Below are 17,364 nucleotides of genomic sequence, written 5' to 3' on the forward strand. Positions count from 1 at the left end.
GCTTAATAAAGCACTATAAAGCTTATCATCATCATCATCACCATCATCATCCTGTAAGGTTTGCTTAAATTCCAAGTTTTCTCCTCCATCTACATTGGAAATAAGCAATGGCTTTTGCTCTATGAGCCATCAATATAATACAAAAATGATTCGCAGGTATCTAAAAACATTGGGTGGAGACATTTTTAGGTTAGGATAATTATAATATATATAGAAAAAAAGCACTGACAAATATTTAAATATAAATCAGTGTTTTGGAAACCCAGATTTAGCTAATATAATGAATGAAGTTCCTGTTATTAAACTGATGTAGTTAATCTTTTTGTTTAGTGGAGATACCGAAATTGTATGTTAGTCTAAACTCTATATTAGAAAATTTAGTCATTCAACTCTGGCTCCTATTAGGCCAATGGTTCTTCCTGGACACACAAAAAATAAAGAAAATGCAATGACATGAAAGCAGTTACCATTTGTGTGACATGAAGCATGCTTTACAATATTACTCATTGAAAAAGTCAAAGATAGTCACAGAAACAGAAATGTCTTAAGTTGACCGTTAAAAAGGTTGGTTTGGTTCTTTCTAGATAGATCTCTCCTGTCTTACACTCACAGAAGAAAGGCCTAGGACCACTCTGTCCTCCTTATGACCACTTCTTAGCATCCAAGCCAACTGAGTAAGAATATGAAATGCATCTTGAAAAGGGAAGGGTGCTGATTCCAATCATGCTATCAGGCTAACTGGCATTATACCATATCATGAAGCTAACATCTCACTGCAAAGACCTGGCAGGATTCTACTTATGGCTCTGCCAATCCTGAGTTGATTGTTGTAGCTACTATTACAGAATTGGATATTCACAGGCTCAGTTTCCCAAGGAGTTGGATGGCAGCTGAAATTCCTAAAAATATTTTGTCACAATAGAACTTGAAGAAAAAAAAAACAAACAGATGAAGAATCTGCTAGCTTTTAAAGAGTGAACACTACAGGAATTTCATTTGAAGCACTTTATTACTTCCTTGTAAGTTGTCAGTTTAAATCTCTCTGAGGCCAAATTCCATGTCTGTCTGTTTGAAATAGTTCATAAACTGAGGAAAGGGGGGTAGTCATATTTTGGGAAATTCAAAGGCACACATGACTAATCCATGCTTTGAATGTTATCCAGGGATATCAGCACTTCTCCAGATCTGCAGAGAAAGATGGGGATAAAAGTCCTTCCTCTTTTTCCCTCTATAACCCAAAATATTTTACAGAAAATACTAGGTAATAGGATTATTTTGTATTAATGACCTATCAGGGAATTAAGACACACAGATTGTACAATAGAAACAGAGACAGAAACATGAGATGAGAATATCAGCAGTGCAATATATGAAGGCAAAAAAAATTAAATTTCATCATTTTTTAGTAACTCAATAAAAGGCTGATGGAATTTGAGAAAAATATGACTCACAAAATGAATTTTAGGGCTTCCCTGGTGGTGCAGTGGTTGAGAGTCCGCCTGCCAATGCAGGGGACACGGGTTCGTGCCCCGGTCCAGGAAGATCCCACATGCCATGGAGCGGCTAGGCCTGTGAGCCGTGGCCGCTGAGCCTGCGCGTCCGGAGCCCGTGCTCCGCAATGGGAGAGGCCACAACAGTGAGAGGCCCGCGTACCACAAAAAAAAAAAAAAAAAAAAAATGAATTTTATTTCAATGTGTTGTAATGTTTTCTCATATTGTTTGGTGCAGAACAGATGTTCAAGAAACATATGTTAATGAAAAGACAACCCTCAGAATGGGAGAAAATATTTGCAAAAGAAGCAACAAAGGATTAATCTCCAAAATATACAACAGATCATGGAGCTCAATATTAGAAAAACCCAAACAACCCAATTAAAAAATGGGCAGAAGACCTAAATAGACATTTCACCAGAGAAGACATACATATGGACAAGAAGCACATGAAAAGATGTTCAACATCATTAATTATTAGAGAAATACAAATCAAAACTACAATGTGGTATTACCTCACACCGGTCAGAATGGCCAGCATCAAAAAATCTACAAACAATAAATGCTGGAGATGGTGTAGAGAAAAGGGAATCCTCTTGCACTGTTGGTGGGAATGTAAATTGATACAGCCACTGTGGAGAACAGTATGCAGGTCCCTTAAAAAACTAAAAATAGAACTACTATATGACCCAGCAATCCCACTACTAGGCATATTCCCTGAGAAAACCATAATTCAAAAGGGCACATGTACCCCAAGGTTCATTGCAGCACTATTTACATAGCCAGGGCATGGAAACAATCTAAATGTTCAACAACAGATGAATAGATAAAGAAGATGTGGTACATATATACAACGGAATATTACTCAGCCATAAAAAGGAACGAAATTGGGTTATTTGTAGAGACGTTGATGGAGCTAGAGTCTGTCGTACAGAGTGAAGTAAGTCAGAAAGAGCAAAACAAATATCATATATTAATGCATATATGTGGAATCTAGAAAAATGGTACAGAGGAACCTATTGCAGGATGGGCATAGAGACGTAGACATAGAGAACGGATATGTGGACACAGGAGGGGAAAGGGAGGGTGGGATGAATTGGGAGATTAGGATTGACATATATACACTACTATGCGTAAAATAGATAGCTAGTGGGAACATGCTATAAAGCACAGGAAGCTCAGCTCAGTGCTCTGTCACTACCTAGATGGGTGGGATGCGGGGGTGTGGGAGGGAGGTCCAAGAAGGAGGGGATATAGGTATACATATAGCTGATTCACTTCATTGTACAGCAGAAACTAACAAAACATTGTAAAGCAATTATACTCCAATTTAAAAAAGAAACATGTTAAATGAAAATCATGAATTCATATACATTTTTATCTATAGACAGATATTAATTGATGATAGATACATACATATATATATACATACTATATCTCTTGGTCTGTAGTTACATAGATATAATCTCTAAATCGATATCAGACAATATTGTCAAGAATAGCACCTGTGGGTCCTATCTTAGTGAAAAAAGAATTATCATCAGTAATTAGTATGTTGATTATATGTATAGAAATTAATTTTTAGAGTAATTTTTAGATACCTAAGTACATTTAAATTTCCCAAGTATTTTAATGACCCTACACCAATGCACACACACACACACACACACACACACACACACACATTTTTATTTATACTTTTCATTTGCTAAATGAGATACGTTTATTAATACCAGACACTTTAGCATAGCCACTCTCTGAATTATCTCAAGATCTGAATTAGTGGAGTTTGAATGAATCAGTTTCCATTATACAGAGGAAATATAACAAAGAGGAAAATAAACATCTTTGAAATGGAAAAATGATACACATCAAAAAAGGAAATAAAATCACATAAAGTAGAAAATTTGAAATACCTTTATGCTAAGCAGATAAAACAATATGGCATACCTGATATTATTCTGCATTTTTAAGAATTTACATGTCAAGCTATATGAATAAATAGAGCGCTCTTCTCAAATGACTTAACCATTTCTAAACCTTTTTACTTTCATTTTTTTGCTTGCAACTGTTGGGGGAAAAATAACAATTTAAAGGCAAAAATAATATACAAAAACATCACTATATTTAAAAAGTGATGTCATGATCATTGCATTTTGTTACCCTTAGACCCCATTTTCAAATTGCAAATGCAAAGAAATAATATAAACAAATGGAGAACAAGTTTCATTTACTTAGGCAAACTCAGTAGGGTTCAAAGAGGCTTCTCCAGACATATGACATTGAAACAGAAGATAACAGCAGACTCTTATCAATAATTAATTTGACAGTTGTATGTAAAATTATACAGAGCTGTAAAATATTATCTCTTTCTTTACAAGAAAATGTTGAGACATAGGGACCTGAAACAGGAAAATACTGTAAAGCATTTTAACAATCATTTGGGAAAAATAGGATAATTCTCAACCCATAACAGATCATATTAAAAACATCAACTGAATTTTTCAAAAGTATATTTAAGTAAAATTAATGAAAGTTAAGTTTTTAATGGATAATAAGTGTAATGCCAAATATGAAACTTACTGATAGCTAAATTGAGAATTGATTCTATCTCAATTATCTTTACTAATGGAGGAGTGAAGAAGTGTGTCTAATGCAAAATAATGCATAATCCCAGAATTATTTCTACTTGGCTTACAGAGCATTTTTCTTCTTAGATGACTGTAAGTGAGTAGGATATCCTTGAGCATGTAAAATAAATTAATGTATTCTAAGAAGAGAAATTACTATAGAGCTGTGCAGATTCCTCTTCCTTCCCGTTTAATGATTTTTCTACTGTTTGCTATTTAGACTGAAGTATTCACGCCTTTCCCTACTCAATCCTTTATCTATCTCTATCATCTCATTCTAGGCACAAGCAAAGGGTTATGAATTGAGGAGTCTTTTTTTGTTCCAATAATTCTCATTGTGGTAAATCCAAGTTGTAAGACGGAAGGCCAAGGCTCTAATCCAAGGAAGGAGGCTCCGTTATCTTGTAGGAATTGAAGCATACATGCCAAGTAAATTAGGAGGAGATGAAAACCTCAAACTGGATTTTAACGTTTACTATAAGACATCATGATGATGAGGAAAAAGTATAGGCCCTGGACTTTAAAAGACCTGGTCTGAAACCCAGTTCTGCCACTCAGTTGCTCTGTAACCTCAAGCAATTAATTTAAACTCACTGAGCCATACATTGTTTACTTGAAAAATGAAGACAATATTCATAAGGTTACTATAAGATTAAATGAAGTGTATATAAAACACTTAGCACCCATGTCTGGTACTAATAGAAACTTAATATATATTATAGGTTTTTCTCAACAGATAAGGTACCGAAGTTTACTCAAGAGTACATTAGCCTCAAAGCAATTATAAAATCCTTTTTTTCTTCCATCTACACAGGATACATCTTTCATCAGGACACAGACCTGATCATTTACATGGTACTGATTCTAGGTTCTGTCAATGTATTTTAGAAGTCAATAAATAGATTATCATTTATTGAGCACCAAGGTAATATATTTCAGGTACTATTATGACCTCTATATTCATTTATATGCACAGGGCTGCTTTCTTCTTATATCAGAATTTGTTTATGAATATTTAAAGTCTAAAAAATCATTATCTAATCCCCAAAGCCTGAGTCTCTTCCTAAATTCTCTATCTTAGCTAATGAGATAATCATCCAACTTATAACCTAGGCTAGACATGAATCATCCTAGATTTCATCCTCTCGCTCTCTATTTTGATCAGTTACCAAGTGTCATTAATTCTAATTATGAAGCAACTATGAATCTCTTTTCTACTCTTGAATTCTCCTCAATTCAGGTCCTCAGTATTTCTCCCTTCATTGCTACTTACCTTCAACTGCAATTGTTTTTAAAGCATTTACTCAGTTACTTATCAGTGGTTCCTTTTACCTACAGCAGCTTTTTTTTTTATTTGAACAAAATCCTATATGAAATAGAACATGTAAAATTCTGAGGCAGAAGTGGGGAACCTAGAAGTACTTCCCCAATCCCATGTCAGCCAGTAAGGAAAGTCCTTGAAAGACCCTTTGGAAAACCATTGGTCTATAGGGAAAAAACTGTTAAACAAGATAGCTTCCCAAGCTGGTTTTTCCCACTCTTTCTAACTCTAACTCTAACTCTAACTGTATCACCTATAAGTCTCCCATCTTAAATCTCTGCTCCCGTCTCTTCCACTTAATTGCTATTCCCCCTAGCATACCAGGCCCTTTCTCATCAGTGTATATCTGTCTACAGAGGATGTTTTTCCTCTGATTCTCCATCTGTCCAACACTCAGCCTATAAGACATAACTCAAATCTCTATGAGCATTACCCAACTTAACAAATTGATTTAGTTGCTCTCATTCTGTGATATTATAGCACCTTGTATGTACTTGTATTATAGTCTCTATCATACTTTAATTAAATTGAAATTATTAGTTTACATTACCTTCTCCCTAATTCTACTGTGACAAGGACTACTACTCATATAATTTTGCATTACCTAGGATCTAATACCCAAAACACATTAGGTTTTTTTAGTTTTATGTATCATTGAAGATACAAAGATCATATTGTCATTAAATACATTTTCTACCACATAGTAGCTTTAATGATTTTTAAAGGTTCAGTTAGAGAAATAGCAAGCTTATTTTTTTTCAATTCCTTTTTTTAAATTGAGGTATAGTTGCAAGCTTATTTTTGAGTGTTTTATGTGCTTTTATGTTCTTTGTTTTAGAGAATCAAAAATGCAAATTTATGAGACTGGTATTTTTAGGGGAGTACTGTTTATCACAGTGTTCGATGAAAAACACTGAATCATTATTCAAGACAATGACTACTTGTACTTTCTTCTTTTCTAATCATAAGGTACTACCAGGGATGATGCATATTATTTCTACATTTTATCCTAGAGTAATAACATGGAAAAGATACACAGATGCCCAGAACTTTTGGAAACAAAAGGAATATTATTGAGACATATCAACAAGCAGGTATACTACATCCCATAGGAGGCTTTGAGAAAATGCTAGTTTGGCCAGTCCCCCCCACCCCCTGCCATCTCTGCCCACAGCACACAAAAACATACATACATACACACAATAAGGCCTTGAAAGAGATTTCTTACAAGGAAATGACAATTAATTTTTAAGTCATGTCCATTTGATTTGAGTCACTGGAATAACAAAACTGTTTTCATGAATAATCAAAAAAATTCAATAATGTAACCTCTAGTAGAGCTTGAAAAGCTCTGAAGGACAAGGCAGTTAGATCAATATGAGTTCATTTCAAATGCTGGGCAGTATGAAGAGACAAGGCTGATCATCGGATGGATTTTATTACCTGTCGGAGTGATAAGTCCTGGTGATAAGAGGCCTGGAACTGAATGGGGCAGAAGGCGAGCATTGTCCTGCAACACTCCCAAAGAACGCTTAGGAGGCCTGCCAGGCCTTGAACTGTTGAAAAACAGACAAAGATCAGGTTAAAACATGCTCTTTGGAAATACCATCACTTGCTACATTCGCCTAAATCTTGTTTAATTACCAAGAATGATATACTTTTATATTAAAGACTATTTTCATTGATTACTAAAGGACCAATACTTTATACTAAACTTCCAAAATAACTATGGCAAGCATTAAAACCATAAGAGATCAATTTCTAGTTTAGATTCTATTTACAAGCCAGCACTTTGCAATACAGCTTACCTGTTGTGAGAAACCCAAAGTTACCCCCGCTCTTAAAGGTACACTTGATCCCTGGTATTAATACATGCAACTGAGATCTGAGATAGGGGCTCACAGAATTAGGATCGTATAGAATATGAAGTGATTAAGTCTCTGTTCAGCATGCCAGAGGTGAGGGGTAAAAAGCTGATATGTAGAATAAGACCTGATGTTTACTAGCATTTCCACAGCTGCTGGGAGCCCACAAGGAACAAAGAACCCCTGCCCTCAGGTTTTTTTCATACCTATTATTTAAACCAGGCTGTATAACCAGCAGTACACTCTCTTGGAGTGGCTGTACTAAGGAAACCTGCCACCTTTGCAATCTAGGCTGTTTTGTCTCACAGATTGATTGGTATTTTTAACTGATGAGTTGATGCTAAACTTAAAACATTAACCTAACCTATTCTATTTGCACATTCTTCACCCAGGTGTGAACAGTTTGCAGTTGCAAATATTAATCCATAAAATAATGAAATAGAAAGTCAGTATCAGGCTTCCATCTTGTACTCTAATACAGTCAGTGTACTAAATATATCATTTAGAAGCTGTCACTACATGAACAGACTTATAAGTCACTGAACATTAGGATCAAGTCATTCTCAAGTCATGCAGTATATTTCAAATATTACTTTCTTAATGTTACTTAAAATACTGCTGTTGCTTCTTAGTAGAAATGCAGTTTACAAAGCTGAATCAGAGGGATTTTGACAAAATACTGCAAAATACTATATTAAATAACCCAAGCTGCAAAAATGTATAAGGTTCAGGTAGAGAACATTTCCAAAAATGACTTTTTGTTCACAAAGAAATTTAAGTTAAACCTCACTCTATCAACATTGCAGTAGCAAAGTGCTCCATCAATGTAAGACAAACTCTGCTTTCAAATGAAGACGACTTCTAGCAACCTTGTACAGAGGTACTATTACCCAGTTCATTTTTCATACACTGTGCTGATGTTATTTTCTTTCATTGTACATCAATATTGTATATCAATCTAGCATGAAAGATTCTTTTTTTCTCATTTAATGTTTCAATTTTATAAACTGAATCTCCTCTCCCTCTTTCTACTCAAGTTTGGGCTATAATTTATTTTCTTTAATTCAGCGTTGTTATCCTGTTTGTCCTTGCCCTGTTTTATGGCTTCCTAACTCTTTGAAGGAATATTGATAAGAAAAATATCCAATTTACTTCAAATGCCCTAAAGGATCCCAAGGTCACTGAACAATATTCATCAGGTTATATCCAGTCATTAGAAAAAGGCACTTTTTGTTGAATAATCGTCACCAAGTCTGTACTTTCCAAGTGATTCTTTGTATCTTTCTATTTGTCAGAATTCAAGCCTACTAACTTTATTAAAGACCACCTGATAACTCTTTGTACTTTTCCAGCATAAAAATTTCAGTGCTGTCTTTATGCTCATAATCAATTTCAGACAGGCTGTCTCCAGAAGAAAACAGCCTGATGCTCACTCTACTTCCCTGAGACAGTTGTTGACAGTATACTTTGGAAGCTATAAGGTTTAAACAGTTCTGTTCCAAATTTATTGGTCAATCTCACAATTTGATGTAGCTCTTTTCCAATAAGCTGACTCAGGCTTGGGGGGCATTAGATTACAGGCCTCTTAGTCTGATGGTTCTACCTTAAATTCCAAGATTTGAAAAATTTGGTCGAATTTCCCACCATCAGATCTATATGGGGGAATTCATGGCTAATGTCACAAATGGCTTGGTAGTATTTACTACAAATGCTATAAGCCAAGAGGATCATATTCTCCATCCTAACATTATTTTCAGTTTATAATTTTATGATGTTGGTATGATTAATTGTGAGCCTCCCCAACTAAAATGTAAGGTCATGAAGGCAGCACATATGTCTGTTTTTGTTTGTCACTGTACCCTGAGCAATTCTCATGGTGTCTAGCACACAGTAGGGGCTGGTAAATGGTTAATTAAAATCAGTTAATGAGTAATGATAGGACACATTATTTTGCCATGGCTACAGTTTCCAAATATTCCTTTGATTGCTCTATTATTGACCAAATAAATAGAAAGCCATCATTTAATCATCAGGTAAGCACTTTTAAACTTTGGACTTTACAGCAATTATAAGAGCTTCAAAATATGATCCAGTCCAATCTGACTATTTACAAGGTTAAAGAAGGGTAGATGATAGATACTGTCTTATGTCTGAAAGTTCCTACAAACTTCAAGACCCATTCAAGGGCTGAAGGTTCCAGCAGTTATTCATGTGTAATGACAGTTTCACTTATTCAATCATCCAATAAACAAACATGCACTAAGTGCCCATTCAGTGTGTATCTGGCATTGAAACTAGGTATCAGGGTTACAAGGTTAAAAAGTTAGCTTGACAAGGGCAAGGGTTTTGGTCTGTTTGTTCATTGATGTATTGTGAGAACCTAGAACAGCTTCTGCCTTTGAAGAGCTTAAGGTCTAGTGATAGAGATGTGTGTTTGACCTGCTATTTAAAATTTATGATTAACTCTTTAGTGAGTATGGTTGTGTGATGTATCCTTCCAAACTTGTTTAAACTTATCAGTGAGAAAAATCATATTCAGATGCTTTTGCTTATACTCTTGGAAAGAAGACTTGGGCCCCTAGGGTAAACTAATTAGAATAAAATTTGTGAAGGTGCTTTATAATCAATAGAGCTCCATACTAATACAAGGTAGATTTATTCTTACTTTTAGACCAAATAACCCTCAGTAGTAAGATATTCTTAGCAATAAAGTTCTTGCATTTCTTTTCAAAGAACACAAGCCTGACAACATGATGAAAGACTATGGAGGACTCTGTAGAAAGTTGGGAAATATTCTTGATAGATGATCTTGCCACACTTCTTATTTTTAAGAGCTTTATTAGCATTAGGCAGATATTTACATATTAATCAAGACAAATAAACATGTGGTGATTTAACTAGAAAACTGTTATTTGGATGACAATTTAATCAGCATAGGTTGAAAGGTTCATCATTGCAGCATCCTGTTTCTGCTAAAATATTGATTGTGTTACTGATTTCAGTAATGCTTTATTTTACAGGGCACAAATAACCATGTAATTACTCTTTAAATGAATGATAATTGCTTGTTGGCAATTATTTGTTTTCAGTTTAATTACAAGGTTATTTGTACTCTGTAAAATAAAACAGGCCCTTTTTAAAGTTCCCACTCAAATGGCTCAGTGGTTATATCACCCATGAGCATCATAAACAAAACTTTATGGTACAAGGCAAACAACCCGCCAAAATAGCAAAACTCTTATTAAAAAGCTCAGCTAAATCTTTGAGATCATCAGCTTTATAAAATCAACATTAGGTGTAACATTTATAAGTGGTTTGGAAGGAAATTATACCAAAGAATCATGATTTTCTCTGGGTCCAGGTCATCCCATAACATAATTTATCCTGATATGTATTTTACCCTTCACTCTGTAAACTTCTTCAGAAGAAATGAAATAGTAACTCAGCTTCCTGCGATTAAAGAAAAAAACAAATTGAAATATGTATCAACAGTATTTCATTTTTCTGCAGTTAAAGTGGATTACCATCAGAGCATTACCTCAAAGTTTATAAACTTTGTAGAGTTGACAGGTCCCTAAGAAAGAAAGTCAGTAGGTCTTCTGGTGTCAACAAGATATGACACAGTCTGTGAAATATCTATTCCAAGTTGTAATAAAGTAGCTGATATTTTGCTCATTAAGATATGAAATTTCACTGTTGGAGTTATTTTTATCTTGTATCATCAGCCATTTGTATATGAATCAAGGAGTAAACAATTGAGTAATTTTATTTCAAAGAAAAAATCTTATTAATAAATTAATTAGTGATGTCATGAGACTTCAAGATATTTAATGTAAACCGTATATCATCAGCACATGATTTAGCGAGGAACCACAAGTCATGTTATCCTCTTCAATGAAAGTTTGGTTTACTACTCTTTAAAGAAACACTCATAACATTCTTGGACAAACTGAGGATATAGTGGCAGTTAACTGTGGTATTAGCAGCAACTTATAAAGATCGCTGCAATTGGATTCCTGAAGTGGGAGCTGCAAGCCATGACCTGGGATTCACTTTTCAGAGCCATCACTGATATTTAAAATCCCTTGGGACAGTCCCTGAATGTGTCATTTTTTTCAATTACATTAGAAGCCAAGAAAACCAAGAATGGCATTCGCTTTGAAGGTGTTGTTTACCTGACTGTGAGAATGCTGCTCTGACTTTTCAATATGCTTGTTAAATTAAATAAGAATCTTTCTATCAGAACAATAAGACTTTTAATTGCATTGCGGATTAATAATAATCTCTTAGGCCTGACATTTATTACAACATTTCAAGGATGCCAATAGTAGTTAAACTCTACCTGACCTTTCAGTGTTTATGAAGAGAAACAAACTCTGACCTCACAGCAACTTAAATCCATCTTCTCTCAGTGTTAGCAAACTGATCACTTGTCTAACTATTGCACTGGATTGTATTCTCAACCAGATCAAAGGCAGCAGCAACCAATTCAGCACCCGGGAAAAAGTCATCCATGCAAAATGGGCAATTAACATTAATCATATATGAAATTGTTCAAGCTGATAACTGGAACCTGGTCACTATGGTAACTCTCATAAAATGGTGCTTATGTTAAACTGGGCATCAATCAGCTCTTGGTTTATGGGAACTTAAAGTGTGGCTCATCATGTCTCTAGGAGTTATCAACACAAGGAACAAAAAAACACACCAGAGGCAAGGTCATTTATATTCCATTACCATTTACTTCCTTTTTCAGCTCTCATAGGCATATCCAAAACTTAAATTTGAATACATTAAAAGCATCAATACCAGCATTCCATTAGAGTTAGGGAAGTTAAGGAAATTATCTTTAACATAAGGGGGTTCAGAGGATGAGGAAAAATCTTCCTTGTTAGGGTCATGTCTTACAATACCAAGGATCATGTAGAATAATTCATGTTTAGCATTAATCTTATGACTGTAATAAATTGGATAATTTATAGTTATTATTTTAAATGGTGATATTTAATTTCCTTTTCTAATGCTGAATTTCTATTTTTCCTTCAATAAAAAAAGAAATCTGATGTAATAGACAATTTAAGGGTTGACTACTCACTTCTTAGAAAGTATAAATGTGAAGCTATTTTATACTTCATTTACTTGACTCTGCTCCCTATTTAAATTAAATTTGCTCTAAGCCTGGTGTTAGCACCTTTAAACAAGTTTAGTTTTTGTCATAAATTGACTGAATTCTAATAAATGTCTTAGTATAATTAACAAAGATTGTATAACAGAAATGCTGGTATATGACAAATTCTTAGTAGCCTCTTTTCGTTCTGCTTATGTAATTCCAATTAACATCGATGGAATCATTGCACCTTAGTAAATCTTAGAGTGAATCAAATTAAATAACCATTTCCCTAAAGATGCAGACGTAGAGAGTGGACTTAAGGACACGAGGAGGGGGAAGGGTAAACTGGGATGAAGTGAGAGAGTTGCATTGACATATATACGCTACCAAATGTAAAATAGATAGCTAGTGGGAAGCAGCCGCATAGCACAGGGAGATCAGTTAGGTGCTTTGTGACCACCTAGAAGGGTGGGATAGGGAGGGTGGGAGGGAGACGCAAGCAGGAGGGGATATGGGGATATATGTATACATATGGCTGATTCACTTTGTTGTAAAGCAGCAAGTAACACAACAATGTAAAGCAATTATACTCCAATAAAGATGTTAAAAAATAATAAAATAAAAGGTTTAAAAAAGAAATAACCATTTCCCCTTCTAAAGTGTATCTTACCACTGTCAGACACAATGTTTTTAAAATACAGGCATTCTTGAATTCAAAGAATGTGTCACTGCTCAAAAATTTGATATTAAGAGAATGATAAGAAGTTAACATTCACATTTGGATACATTCCACTGGCATCTCAAATTCAAAATATGCCTCCCCCAAATCCCACTCCCCACACCTTCTTTCTCTTGTTTTGTCAGCAATATAGGCATGCTTTTCGTTGCCAAAACTATAAACTTGAGGGTAATTTTGATTCTCCCTCCACCTCTCCCTTCATTTTCAGTCTCCAATATTTTTGTTCCATTGTAATATATGTTGCAAATTTCCATCTCTATCCATTCCTATCTCTAACACCCTACTTCAGGCCCTCATCACTTCATGCCCAGGTTATGTTCAACAAGTTGTTTCATTGTTCCAATACATTCTACATAAACTGTGATCTGAATTTTGGTGAAACATCCTTTCATTATGTCATCTTTTGCTCTAGAACCCTCAATACTTCCTGAGTGCATACAAAATAAATTCTAAATGCCTTGGTCTAGCAATCTGCCCCAATATATCTTTCTTCCCTTTTCTCTAATTACTTCTTAAATGAATGTCCTTCTCCAGCTGGATGAGTAGATTCCCTATCTGCTAAGCGTAGTATTTGACCCTAGAACCCTTCCATTGTGAAATATCTTCAAGGTATTAGGGTTCCTGGGGAAAAATTTTGTTAAGCTCCACTGTCTTGGGAAGGTTTCAGTATAACCTGCTGTAAACGGTGCTGTTTTTCTGAAAGGGCACTGCCTTTTACTTTGTGTCATCATACAGGCTCTCTTTAATGATTATTACAAAGGGAACTTCAGTACCAGCATTAAGGGAGCATGTTACAACTAGCCAAAATATTATTTTTCATGTCTGGCAAATGAAGTCCCATTGGTAATTGTCAGTCTGTGCATAATCCCATGATGATCTCAAGAGTTAACATTTCATGTTTGAATGTCAATCAGAAACTGCAGGAGTATTGTGTTAATATCACAACTCTGGAGAGCTTAGGAAGTTGAGTAAGATTTTTAGGAAGCTGATCACTATTAACCTGACTGCATTAGTCTCTATGGTTAGGAATACAGCCTGGAAGCACATATTTAATGGATAAATACAGAAGCCAGTTTCCTTGCTGATTTAAAATCTTTTTAAAATTTTGCTCTACATGGATAAATATTAGCAACCCATATTAAAATAAAACTACTTTAAACAATCTTAGATATTCAATGTAATGCAGTGGAAAGCACTAGGACTTAAACTTGAGTTCTAATCTCAGTTGTGGGAGGCAGAATTCCAGAATTCTCCTCCATCCCAAGATTTCCAGCCGTAACTGCTAAAACTGTGAATGTAATGAGATATTAAGTTATATTACATGGCAAAGGTGATTTTCTACATGTGATTAAGGTAACTAATCACATGAATGAGCTAATTGAAAAGGAGATTATCTAGGTGGATCCAATCTAATTATATGAACCCTTTAAAAACAGAAAATTAGAGAACACAACATTGCTGGTATGAAAATGGACAGCGTTATATGTCAAGGAATGCAGGTAGCTTCTAGAAGCCAAGAGTAACCCTGGGCTGACAGCCAGCAAGAAAACAGGTACACAAGTTTTACAGTTGAAATGAACTAGCTTCTGTCAACGTCAATGAGCTTGTGAGCAGATTCTACTGCAGAGCTTCCAGATAAGAGCCCATCCTGACCAACACCTAGATTTCAGCCTTGTAAGACTGTGAATACAGTCAAGCTCCTCTAGATTTCTGACAGAACTCTGAGACAGTAAATGGTTGTTATTTTAAGTTGCTAAATTTGAGGCAATTAGTTGCACAGCAACAGAAAACTAATATACCAGTTTTGCCATTATTGAGCTGTGTGACCTCAGGCAAATTACATGACTATTCTAAATATGTTACCTCATTTTATGATTAGAGATGTAAACTAAATAATCTATTAATCTGATCATTAGAATCATGCTACATTTCTGGTCAAAAGCAGATAATTCATTAACTTCTAAGTATACATAGTTTTCCACTTTCTCATATGTCTATTTTAGCTCATATTTTAAGTAAAGCTGCTGGATTGGTCCTATGGAAAATTACTCCAAAAAAGGGCAAAATGTGTGCATAATACTATAGCATTATCCTCACCTTATAGTTGTGTGTAGATAATTAATCAATATATGTGAACACCAGTTTGAAAAGCTAAAAGTGCTACACAACTTAAAAGGAAGAAAATTCTGACACATACTGTAACATGGATGAACGTTGAGGACATTATACTAAGTGAAATAAGGCAGTCACAAAAAGACAAATGTTATAAGATTCCAATTATATGAGGTATCTAGAGTAATTAAACTCATGGAAACAGAAAGTAGAAATGTGTTTGCCAGGGGCTGTGAGGAGGGAGGGAAATGCGAGTTGTTCTTCAATGGGCATAGAGTTTCAGTTTTGCAAGATCAAAAAGTTTTGGAGATCTGTTGCATAACAATGTGATTACAGTTAACATTACTGAACTATACACTTAAAATGGTATAGAGGGTAAGTTGTATATTACATGTATTTTACCAAATTTTTTAAAAATAAATAAAATGTTTAAGATGATACATTTTATGTTATATGTATTTTACCACAATTTTTAAAGTGCTATATAAATTCAACGGTAATATTACTATGCTTGCAGTTATTGAGTTAAAATTTCCACTGAAATAATTTTGAAGGCCAAAATAAGTCTAGCCAGAGAGATATATTCTGCAGTTTACATGTTAGAAAAGTAGTTTTCTCATCTGAATGATAGTACTGAAAGAATTTCCAACTCTCCCAACCATCTCCTACTACATACTTAATTTACGTTCTGATACGTCCTTACTTGTAAGGCAAAATTCAAGAGCTCAACCTTTACACTTTAATTTCACAACTCTAATTTTTCCTTAAGGTAACTGTAATACATGTAATACATGTTTATACACAGATTTCTTTCTCATTTTCCTTCCCCATTCCTTACTTTGATAGGAAAACAGGGTTTTTTTTAGGTATTCCTCCCCCCAAAAACCTTTGCCCCCATCTCTTTCCCGCTTCAAAATAATAAAGAAAATTTTCATCAAAGACAGAGTAGCTCATAGCAGTTGACTAGAAAATAGAGAACTAAATTCTAATTTTTCTTTGTTGCTGACTGTGGCATAGTCATGGATAAGTTGCTAAACTTTAGTAAATAGGCATGAAGATCTTCAAGGTGGCCATGGCAGTGGACATGCATTTATAAGGTTCCCTGCCCGCCCTCACTTTCATTCTGAAGTCAGGTAAATTTGGGTAGATTCAGATATCACAAGTAAATCCTGACACAATGTGGCCTGGATACACATTAACACACTTTTCTAAAAGTCATTTTTCTTCCTAAATCATCGTTCCCGTGAGGCAGCAAAATTCAATAGCCCAACAAGGGACTATGAACCCAGAAACTGAATTTATCTGTGCCATTGATCCAGTTTGTGACCCTGAGAAACTCAACTTCTCTATGCTTCAGTTTTATCATCTGCTAAATGGGTACCAAAATGATTTGATTCAAGGAATTATGAAGAATTGGAAACTCCCCTCTGTAAAATCCTCCACAATAAAATAATATGCAAGAAGGGAAAATAAACAGCTAATGTGTGAGCATCTTTGAGCAGAATTTTCCAATTTAAACAGATTCTCACTTTATACAGTAGTGGTGTGGTGCAGCATACAATTACTTTGATAATGTTTTTATAGGGGTATCCTTGAAGCTGTCTATTTTTTCTTCATTAGCTGTTCTAAGTCAAAAACACTATCACTTTCAGTATGGAATTCTCAAAATAACCTTTTATTTCACTGTCTTCAAGCAAACAAACTTAACAAATCCAACTGCTGGCAAAGATTATTTTCCTATTTCCTTCTAGGTTCCCCTCACCCAGTGTGAATAAACTCTTCCTGTAAAAGAGAACCTTTTTCAAAACACATGGTTATTTCCCCCCATACCTAAACTTACATCTCTTCTTTAACTATAGGAAAATAAAATAAATGTAATTTGCATATTTTAATGTTCCCTCATAAGTACATTTGACTCTCACTAGAATGTTTTACCACTTTCCGAAGCAAAATGAAATTTAATAGCACCCATGGCTAATGTGGGTCTCCATTTCAGATGAGATTTCTTGATAATACTGATGACAATTTGATCCTATAGCTCCTACTACCAACAAGACAAGGTTGCAAAAAGGGCAATGTGATACAAGTCCTTAAGA

The 17,364-nt window shown here is 34.8% G+C and overlaps 1 protein-coding gene across 1 annotated transcript in view; it reads right to left on the reverse strand.

Moving 5' to 3' along the window:
* DACH2 (dachshund family transcription factor 2) overlaps positions 1-17,364 on the reverse strand; it is a 617,297-nt gene that overhangs the window by 373,441 nt on the left and 226,492 nt on the right. The window contains exon 3 of the mRNA XM_067722703.1: positions 6,886-6,998. Coding sequence (XP_067578804.1) covers positions 6,886-6,998 — 113 coding nt within the window. The remainder of the gene's footprint in view (positions 1-6,885; positions 6,999-17,364) is intronic.

The sequence above is a fragment of the Pseudorca crassidens genome, chromosome X, assembly GCF_039906515.1.
Source record: "Pseudorca crassidens isolate mPseCra1 chromosome X, mPseCra1.hap1, whole genome shotgun sequence".
NCBI lineage: Eukaryota > Metazoa > Chordata > Mammalia > Artiodactyla > Delphinidae > Pseudorca > Pseudorca crassidens.